Genomic DNA, 11,322 nt, shown 5'->3' with positions numbered 1-11,322 from the left:
GCCGTTTTGCAAGGCGCAGCTGTAATGCAGGTTAGTTCAGTGCAGACGGTGTCCTCATTTGGATTTCTACTATCTCTCCTCATTATTTTCTCTTTCCCACTCTACGCGGTAGTGCTGTTCTAGGACGCTGCTGCAGAGAACGCTATGAGCGCGTTTTGGATAACTGGTCTTTCGTGCCTACGATGCTGTCCTTTCTTTCTTTGTCGACATGCTTGGTGTACGATTCGGAGGAACCCAGAAAAGTCTTTCCCTCCCTTTCCGTCTTCAATAAGAAGCCCAATCGTTTTTTTCAAAGGGAATGGAAGTCGAAATTTTCCCTTCGACTCGAGAAGGGACGAAGAAAAAGTCTGTAGTATAAAAGCAAAGCGTGTATGGCCACCGTATGGGGCAGCCCATTTCTGAACCGCGTACCCCGCAAAACTCAGGCTGTTGCGACTACGATGTTGGTTTTGGTGGTCGGCTTCTCTGTTGCAGCCTATGTTAGTTTACTAGTGGTGTAAGGCGCTAGTCTCTTACTCTGCATGGCACAGAGGGGCTCTAGGGAGGCGTCGACAGCAACAAAAGCTTATATATGCGCAACGACGGAGTACTGAAGATATGGCCGGTATGTTATTGGACGGATAAGGCCTTAATAGCAGGAAACGGAAAAGAAACAAAGACACTGAGGAAAAGCTAGCTGCTTGCCGACTTTCTGTTTCAGGACTGTTAGTCGGTCTTCTTCGTCTAGCATCATTCCTGATTAGTTCCAAACCTTTCGAGAACTTGTCGGAGTAACGAAAATGATCAACTTATCCGTCGACTCGAGCAGCAGTAGATCCCGCGGTAATCTGCTCGACGAACGTTCTCAACACGTGTGTGTAAGTGAGATGAGAAATTTCAGCAACAGGCGGAAATGCGTGCCCAGCGTATGGTACCACCCAGCAGTAGGCTTTCGAAAGACAACGGCCGGACATGAAAAGAAATTGTTCCTATGAATCCTATTCACAAAGATGGAGTGCTGAAGGTGTGGCTCGTATGTTGTGGGATGGATAAGGCCTAAGTAGCAGAAAACGGAGAAGAACAAAGGACGCTCAAAAGAAGTTGGCCGCTGAACAGGTTCTCGAGAGGGTTTAGAACTAATCGGGAACAATGCTAGGCGAAGAAGACCGATCGACAGTTCTGGAAAAGATAGTCGGCAAGCGGCCGGCCTCTTTTCAGAGTCTTTACTTTTTTTCGCGTTTTGCTACTTAGGCTTCATTTAAATTCCTGAATATTGTTCCCGTAGACGCCTCTCCAATCCTCCCATTATCATTCGCTCCCCATCGCCGCAGTCGGAGAAAAAGGGAACGGTTCGGATTATTATCAATGCAGATTAGTTAATACTTTCCTCGTAGGGCGGCACCCTAGTCGAGCTGGTGCGTAGCACCAACGGCCTGGAACGAGCGAACTCCAGTTGCCACCGCCGTTATCGCCAGCTTCGAGGACTCTCGCTTATTCGGTCTGATGCACAGCTCAAACTGCTGTGCGTAAAGCTCAGCAGATTCAGTGTCCGCAGTGAGTACCACTAATCTTTGTGAAAGTATGTGAGAGCATACGAAAGCGGAATATAATGATCTCGTGCTTAGCTTCTTTCTATCCTTCCCCCGCAGTGTAGTTCGTCTGCACAGAGTCGTCATGTTCCCCTCCCGTACGCTTTCAACCTTTAAGTTCGACGGAAACGATGGATCGCTAGGTAGCAGAGCGACCGAATTGAAGATCCGAGCAATTCAACTTGAAATAGAGTATCGTGGGTAGTCCGGAACTAGTATATAGGGCTTATGCAAAAGAGAAAAAAGCCGAAATAAGCCTGACATACCGATTTGACTCCTATTAACAATGGCGCCGGAAGTTCGATTGTGTGGCAAGTATATGCACACTTAAAACACTGTCGATTACCATCGGAGTAGCGCAACTGCTTCACATTCCGAGCATTAGCGGCTTCCTTCAGAAGTTCCTGTAAATGATCGCAAAATAATAGCGCATTTCACCTACAATTATCAAACCCTTTTGTAGCCCATAATCGGGCCAACTTGGTAATTGTTTACCGATAATTTTGTCAAGACCTATTGCAAAAATTAGTGTTAATTAATTCCTCTTCTAAAGTAATCTGCACAGACGGCAAAATCGTACTATACTAGACCTAGCTTTTAACGAATCCTGCTGACATGCCCCTAACAACATTAACCTTTTCAAAAAGATTAGGTCAAAAGGATTATGTGTTGCGAATGGAACCAAAAGGACAATTATTGCATACCTATTTACGAGCAGCAAGCAACTGGAAAACGCATAACGTAGAAGGTTTAAACAACAAACACTAGACGTTGAGGTGAAATGATGTTACACGGTTTAAAAACAGATGCTACATAATTTTCTCGAACTGAAAGACAAAACTAAGCTTTCACATACCGAATATATGGCAAACAATAAAAGTAACATAGACAGCTGAGTGTAAACTTTACGAAAATTTTGTTGCCAAACTATCCTCATATATTTTGTGCCGGACTATATGAGTTGCCATCGATGGGCCGCGTTGGCCAGCTAGCTGAATGCTACAAGTTTTACGCCGGCTACTGCCACTTAACATTGCTTCAGCGGTCCAGATCCCAGCGTGAAATACGGTTTCTGCGTGTTCTTAAGTTTAGTAGGCCAATACCTTGCTACTGTGTCGTGTCTGTTGGCGGTCAGTCTGAAGTAAGCCCTATAAACGTTTCCTTATGTGAGCCTCTGCTAAAAGTTATCGCAGAGGTTATCACAAGAATGAATCTGCTAAACATGTATATATTATGTATAAAATTAGGTCAGCTGAAAAATCTGTTCGGAATCATTTTAGCTTCTAGCTGTGCGCTCCATTAGCTATTGACACGTGCTGCGTCAATGGTACTCGTCCACGACTGACGGCTATTTCATCTATATATATATATATATATATATACATATATTTTATTTGTGTAGCAAGAGATTGGCATAATCGATGGCATGCTCTACATTAACGGCCAGACGCCGTACCTTAATCAAGCAAATAAGCGGACAACTTGCGAATAACTAGGAATGGGAACGTTTAACTGGTGGGAAACGTCAGTAATTGCCCGAGGCAAACTCGATGCAGAGGCTAGGGACGCCCCCTTATCATTCGCAATTTTGCACCCACTGAACCGACAATATCTGATGCTGGCCAACAATACAGTGTGACGGATAATCCATAATTGTAGCACTAAAATCCATTCGCATCATCGTTTCAATGAAAGATGTAGACACTCACACTTTTCGCGTCTTGTTTTTTTGAAGTACCCATTCCATATAGAAGGCGTCATATGAACGTGCCACCGAAGATAGACGATCATCTGCCTGCCAAGCAGCATTTCCCTGCACAGCCTTCTCGTACGTATTTTGATAACTGCTTTTACGGACTATGACACTCTGTCTTACTACAAAGACGGCCGACCGTCCAACAGATAGTTCCATATACGAATCAAATGGCCAGCTCGCCAGAGCCCATAGTGTTAGCAGCGGGAACTGAGGTTTGGGAAAGTGCGTGTAGCATATGTGCTAATGGGAACAAGTGCGTTAGGTGGCATCGAAAAACGGGTTATGAATAGAGCCAACTGGCCGTATTTAATAACGACCTCCAACCAAAGGGCCCGCCAGGCGATAAACGAATGCCCGTCAAGGCGACGTTCGACGAGCCTAATTTCTTTACAACCCTGCTGGCCCGATATTGTTGCCACCACCGTGGCTGTCATGTCCTTTTTGCCTTATACGCTGTACCAGCAGAGGCGGTAATAGTTGCTAGGATTGTTCCATCTCCATGTGCTCTTTGCTAATACTATAATAACAGTAATTATAATAGTAGTTGACCGACGACAAAGTTGCAACTAATAGTAATCTAGCGCACCATCACATCTACTGTGCCACGGACTTGCTCGGTATGACTGTATAGCGCAATCTTAATTAGGCTTCGCGATCCAAATGTTATATAGAATCTGTCATATGGTACGCACAGTATATATATATACACATATGAGTGTTTGCACGCTCGTTTGCCTAACCGATATGGCGCATACGATTCTCCAAGAAGTATTTAACCGTACCGTTATTTCAGAACGGTCTGATTTGAATTTGCATGCCACCTTAAAGTGGGAGTTGAGCTATAGCTTCAGTATGACGCTGCAGGCGTCAACAAGGCACACTCTAGCTTTAGGGGCAAGGTCTGCCTCTGAACATGTTTACAAGGATCAAAAAAGGTGTTGTTTTAGGTATCTAATGTTCGAGCAGTCTAAATATTTATTGTGAATAATGTCTGAATACTTGAACCACATAGGTCTCTCATTGGCTATGGTTCTTATCGCCATCGAGTTACTAAATAAGTTATGGTCTCATTCAAGCGTCACCTGAAACAATCACATCAAACACGAAAAAAAAGTCAGAAGCTTATAGCGGTTTGAGCTCAGTGCTTAGAAAGCTATAACTTCCAGGCCATCCTTTCGACCCGTTTCCTGCGTTCTACATTTATGTAGTTTAGACACAGTACATAGCAAAGTCCATGATGAGCAGTCTGCTACTCTCATCGCAGCCTTCTCCGTCTAAGCAGGTAATTTCTCAAGCGCTTCAACAAAGATGACCATCGAGATTGACACTGAGTTAAATGTCGAGGATTATTCCGAGTGCAAGGGAGCCAAGGCAAGCGTCAGCACGGCTGAGAAAGAGCGTAGGACTGCGGACAAATGACAGTCTATTAGTTCGCCATATTTAGCGGAAAAGATGTTAGGAAACAATGCAAAAAAAAAAATTTATTTTTTTCGCTTCCGACTTTGTGCAAGAGAAAAAGCCTTACATACAGCTTCAAATTATCGGGACGCCCTTTTAGCTGTCCAAGCTTGTGCCGGTTATCGATGATCGCACGTATTGAACTATTTCAATATGTGAAGTTCGTCACTAATATTGGGATTAATTGCTTTCTGTTATATCGATATGCTAAATGCTTTATACAATGATAAAGCCTTGGGTAAAATTGATCGATGTACAGAGAACGGCGGAACGCACCAAACATCAGAGAGCCCATAAACCTCTATACGTTTGCGTGTTTATAGTCAGTTATTTCTCCCATTTGCCTTTGCGAAGTATCGATTTCGCGCATTTTCGCCCAGTCTAGAAAATCGCTACTAAGATCATGCGAACGCAGTATTGCATATTGTTTGTATGACTTGTTGCATACTCGACTGGATAGGCGAAACGGATGCTGATTGAAGCAAATCATAATACGATAAAGCTAATTAAGCGAAAACTATATAGGTAAAGAGATTCAAAAATAGGTGAAACCTATTTTTGTTAAGCTGGCATTAGAGAAGGACATTCATGGGGCGTTTGTTGTTGAGTGACAAGATTACATTTCCTATCACCGTGTAGTACAGACGTATTAAAGTAGCCAAAAATTGTCCGCAACTGAATACGAGATGTTGTTTTCGCTCCTGCTGACCCGTAATTTGTTCACTGCATGCACATAGCTGATACAATTCAAGCAACAGCAGAAAAATTGCCACCTGTCACTTATGATTCCATCGTCTGTATTTGCCCTTTATATCAAAACCTTATGCGTTGAGCTACAACTTAATAATATACATGGTATTTCAAATGCGCTTTGATCGTATCATGACTTAGATTGGATAAAGCAGTTTTGTGTGCAGGACACTACGTCGGGACGGACTCGCCCTAAAAAACAACCTTTAATCATTTTCGCTGCCATGGATCTTTGAACACTGCTCAAACTAAAATCCATGAAATTTCATAGATTATATTCAAAGTTTACTGCTTGTAGTTACTGTTTGGTATATCAAAGGTAGGAAGCTACATATACTATACATATTCATGCAAAACCCTTTTTCCAAAAATGTCATTTACTATAACATAAGAAGCTACTGATTGCGTCAATATATCATGGGTGTTGAAACGAGATGTAACGCGACATATCAGTTATAAAGTATTGTTTTGCCAGAACGGAAAGGCAAAGTGAACGCTATCACGTTTGTTGCCGAGTTCATTATCATTTCTAGAACTCACGGGAACTCCTCTTAATGAGGGATAGTTACAGAGATGCTGGAGAAGCCCTTTGTGGTATTCGATCAATATAGTTTTGCATGCATCGCACCGAAGTGCCCAGAAGAACACTAGGCACGATGTCAAAATTTCGAGACGTACTAATCCTTCGTTCAGCCTCGAAGTTGTGACCATTGTGTTACAAAATATTTCGAGCACTTCGATACATGAAGGCCCTACTACGACGCGCATGATCATGCGCTAAATATACAGACTAATCATCGGTAAAAAATGGGAACACCAATGAAATACTCGCAAATACCTAGACAAATGTTGTAAACCTAACTTGTTGGTTAGTGTACGCTATATATACACAGCTGGAGATCAGGACAACTTGGGAAGCACTACAACAGTATTAGCCCTTCAGCGTATGCAGTGGTGTGTTCTTGGATTAAGGTAATCTTATGACCTCCATGAAAAATGACTTGATCCAGCTCCATGCGTGTTTATTGTCTAAGGCCTCAACTCCTGCACTACGGTACAGTCTGCATTTCGGGTGGCGGAAATAGGCAAGCTGGACATTACAGAAGTACGAGGTCATATGGAACTCCAAGAAGCCTTTGCAAACCAGAAAGTTTGTTTGATATGGATACTTTTTGCCGTGCCTTCCCCTAAGCGCGCTACATAACTAAATTAACCCTTCCAAAGATGGCACTGATGGTGCGTTATATTGCCGCTTTGTGTTTTTACTTTTTTGGATATCTTGCCTCACTGCAGGTGTGCCTATCGTTTGTCGCTTGTTTGCCTGCGTGCTCATGCCGGCGCTGTCGTTGCCGGAGGAAAAAATGCGATGAGCTTATGTTGTGGGCCAAGGGAGTTAGAACTCAAAAAGCCAGCCTTCACAGAGGCACGACCAACGCTCTGTACGAAAAGAGTGTTGCAAGACACTCTGTCCGAGCTCTCTTTGCTATGTTAATCCTAGAAAGCTGGGCTGCTCGACTAAAGTTGCTGAGTCAACATGACCAGCTAAAGCAGTAGGTCTAAGCCCCCTCAGCGTGATCCTCATAGTTCATGTAGAGGAATGGGTCACTGGAGCGCTTCCACAAACAGTTAAGCAACCCACACCTTTTCGTGTGAACCATGACTCTCTGGGCTTGGTAAGAGGTCGCCACTAGAATGCTGTGGCGGCCATTGTCGACTTCTTAAGGCACTTCTTGAGGCGCAAAGGGTATAAGGGGCGAAATCGTGCACATTTAAACACTGCCTCGGAACAGAGTCTGCAGTCCAGCTGAATAGAACGTGTCTGGGTCAAAGCGAGAGGCTATCGAACAAGGCACCTGTACTGTGTGATGCTGCGTGATATGCAAAATTTTCATTATATGCATTGATAGTTAAAGGCGCATTCGTAGCGAACCGGTTCTGTATTAAATTATCCCATCTTGAATACAGAGATGAATTGACATATGGTGAAGTCACAAATTATTCAATTTCAACAGGAAATATTTGGTAAAGCATGAATTAACCAAAAAAGTCCTTTTTAACCACATAAAGCAAGGTGTAACGATGTTCTACCTAGTGCGTTTTTGTACCTACTGTAGCTTTGCTCTAACGTGTATGACTGGGTTAAGAATCTGTGAGCAACGATCTTCTCAACAAATATTGTTACAAAGAAGGCTTGAATTTTGGGAAACAGTTAGAGCATTTGCATCGACTCTGTTGAGTATATTATACATTCAAAATTGGTCCCCACTGCGACGCAGATATCACTGTCCATCGAAAGCGTATCCGCTCTGACAGGTTAAAATTATTTATTACAAAATAAATATATTTAATAAGTATTTTTGTTATTTGAGGAAGGGCACAACAATTCCAACAGTGGTGACCAATTTTGCGTTACTTCTTTCTATATCTGTGAACATGCTAACTAGAGAAACAGAATTTTTTTTGTCTCCTAGTGTAATTCAGAGTCGTGTCACATTTACTTATATAAAGAGGATTGTATGAATGAAAGTAGTACACACGATTGAACTGATGTAATATTCCTAATGCTACGGCTTAGCGTATGAGTCAGGAGCACTACAAGCACCCAAAGGAACAGTTATTCCACTTACTGTAAACCAAATAATAACAATGATTAACTGCTTCCTACAAAGACACACACACATACACTTCTTGCGACGGAAATCACTAGCTGCTGTACCGATTCTATTTATAGTATTATGTCTCTATACAAACAACACAAAATGTTTAAAAATAGCTACCCGCGGAGTCTTAGTCTGTCCTAATAGCATTTAGGCACGACGATTAAGTAGCCATTTCCTGACATTGATCTTCCCGCTGTACACTAAGTCGATTCTTCGTTTCCACAATTGTTTCATAAAATATTGTTTACTTTGACAGTTTTAACTACACGTATTCGTAACTGCTATATAGTTTATTATGTGTAAACATCTAACGATAACCGCGTCAATATCTACCAACGTATCGGAAAAACTCTTGCTTTTAAGAGCGCGTGCAAGGAGATTGAATGGTAGGCACGGTCACGGAGCCCCTGCTCCATCAGCAGCAAGTGATACAAGGCCTACTTTAATAACCTGCTTAGATATGCGGTCACTTTTCCTTTCTCTTTTGGTTTCCGAGTTCTCATCTGAGCAAGGCGGCTACCAGAGACGTTTCTGATTGGTGGATAGGCGCCTATGGACTTCCGAAGTCTGCGTAAGCTTTCGGCATTCGGTGGTCCTCTAGACATTTAAGAACGTTTACCTATTACCAGTACATAACAAACAACGTTAGTATTAGTTAGTGCCAAGTAGCGCCAGCACCCGAGGGCATTTCCATAGATTCAAAGTAACGGTAAAAATCATTCCCTATGTGCTGTCAGTTCGCATAGAGACCCGAATTGGCCATACACATATATATATATATATATATATATATATGATGGCCATGGCGAATCGGTATATGTCTGAGTACCGCTAAGTTTGATGTTGAAAATTGTTGAGCTTTCAGCGGAGACGGGTAGGGAAACTATATGAAGGAACTCGACGGTTGATTTTAAATGGGCAGAAGCAGCGGCAGACAGATCCCTGTACAGAGTCTTGCTACAGTGTGCACTGTGCATAGTAATGTAGAGTACTGCGCGATCATTAGCCGTAATTATCAACCAGCAGACGTCTGCTATTTCGCCTTCATCAATATTCTACAACGCTGTTGTATATAATGACCATGTCGATGCGTATGTATATATTATATAATTAGGTAAAATTCACCTTACCCGCATATATATATATATATGTGTAACTAAGGCAGGGGCAACACGGTTTTCCTAATTCTTTGACTGATTGCTTAAATCTCCACTATTATTAGTATAATGACATTGCGAAAAATTGTCGCGTTGACATATGTTGCAAACTAAGAGATTATATAGTTTTTTCGGTATGGTATTGACGCACACTCCTAGACAAGCGCTCACTAGACATTCAGTTGATGTTGTTTTCAAGGTTTAAAGATTAGGTTCTTGATAAATACCCACGGACCTAGTGAATTTGCGGTACCTGAATAGCCTATTCTACTTGGATCAGCTCTCAAGATTGAACTACCTAATGTCATATAGGATCATCAAAAAGAGGTACCAAAAATGGGGTTCTTCACTGGCAATAACGTATATACATATACAGAGAAGTTGGTCCACCTATGCAAGCTTAACGTCTAGTTGAGCGGCAATACAAAATGTTCAAGTGTACAATATATATAATTTTTTATAGGATCCTTGTCTTACCATACTAGTAGTATAGCACGTCGAGGTAGGTAGCTAGGTTGATATGGAAGCATTTATGAGTTAAAATAGTTTTCGTACACTAGATTAGAACAGTCGGTGGTGATCCCGGGAGCTACAGTATACTTCGTATCTGAGTATGCGATAGAATACGCCGAAGTATATTCTTATCTCGGCCGATGCAGGCTTTCGCACAGCGTCACTCATTCATCACAGGCTAACAGTACGGCTTCTGCTGTTAGAGGCTAAGGTGCTAGAGTTCGGTATAGCTTGTCTTGCCTTGTTTAGATTTACCCCGGCTCAACCGCAATGTGAGCAAGGGAACAAGAACGCCGCGCTACTCCTAACATTTCCAGCACCGAAAGGTTTTAGCTGTGGACTGAAAGACATAGTACAACAAAAGGAACAAGATTTGTGTAACAGATAAACAAGCAACAGATTCCTAGAACTTCTATCGCTCTTTTCTGAGAACCCGTTTGAGCAGCACCTTTTAATACACTTCGGTTAAAGCAATCAATAGGCTGTCGGATGTTTGAGTTTAACCTCTACAATAGACGTCACATTGCATGGGCTTTACCTAAAGGTCTTCAACAGCGCGTCTGAATCGGAATATGACTGAGCCTAGCTTACGATGAGGTATTACGGATGCTGTTTAAAATATTCGTTTTGTATTGCAGTTTGTATCTGTACGTTCAATTTGTCTTTTCTAGCCCTTGTTTCGGGCTCCTACCGGCACTATTGCAGCCAGCCATTTAAGCTATTGCTGCTATGCGTCCCACAGGTCCCACCCGCAGTGAATAAGTGAGCGGTAGCGGGTAGCGGCGAATGCAAACACGGGCTCCGCACAGCCACCAGTGCTTTTACTTTCACTGCTGCCATAAGAATAACTAGAAATCATATTCAGATCCCATTCACACTGGTGCCATGTTGGGGGGCGCGGGGAAGGGTAAGGACTTCGCTAGATATTATCTTTTAAGGATACAACGACAGCTAGTAATAGTAACAATTTATTACTGTGCACTGCTATGTTCAGCATTATCGTCTTCCTCGCTCGCCTTTGTTCTGTCCTATCCTATTTACATAATGTCCATACAAAGAAGACGTTTATTTACAACTTGCATCTTCGCGATAAGGGCAAACCACAAACCCTCTGTATAACGCTTGCAGCTATGCTCATGGCAAGGGGCTAAGTCCAGCTGGTATTATCGTCTCGTCCTATTCCAACTGCCATAAATGACTAGCTGAAGGCTAGGCACTGGGGCTCACTGAACGTGGCCGAAAGTACTTTTATATGTGAGTGTGAATGCGTATCGTATTCCATTAGTCCGTCTAATACCTGGGGGGTAAAATTAGACGGTTTTGTTCTTGGGGTACAATTTTTCACGTATTAGCCATAGAAAAACATCCAATGAAGTAAACGGTGTGCAAAAGAGGGGTACCATTGTATTTGTACACTCGTACAACTGCATTAAATTTAGACACATGCATACACGTACACG

At 42.5% G+C, this 11,322-nt stretch overlaps 1 protein-coding gene across 4 annotated transcripts in view; it reads right to left on the bottom strand.

Annotated features, from left to right (window-relative positions):
- Positions 1 to 3,705, bottom strand: part of LOC147752930 (uncharacterized) — a 52,629-nt gene extending 48,924 nt beyond the window's left edge. For 2 of the 4 annotated variants that reach the window (XM_086970136.1, XM_086970134.1), the window contains exons 1-2: positions 3,278 to 3,705; positions 1,835 to 1,972 (exon numbers count right to left, since the gene is read on the bottom strand). In XM_086970136.1, coding sequence (XP_086826262.1) covers positions 1,835 to 1,972; positions 3,278 to 3,310 — 171 coding nt within the window. In that variant the 5' untranslated portion in view covers positions 3,311 to 3,705. The remainder of the gene's footprint in view (positions 1 to 1,834; positions 1,973 to 3,277) is intronic. The other 2 variants (XM_086970135.1, XM_086970137.1) reach the window with 2 other exon arrangements.
- Positions 3,706 to 11,322: the final 7,617 nt, after the last annotated feature.

This window comes from Varroa jacobsoni, unplaced genomic scaffold, assembly GCF_002532875.2.
Source record: "Varroa jacobsoni isolate VJ856 unplaced genomic scaffold, vjacob_1.0 scaffold_879, whole genome shotgun sequence".
In the NCBI taxonomy this organism is placed as follows: Eukaryota; Metazoa; Arthropoda; class Arachnida; order Mesostigmata; family Varroidae; genus Varroa; species Varroa jacobsoni.
Note: the sequence above shows the minus strand (reverse complement) of the source record. Positions and strands in the feature narration are given on the sequence as shown.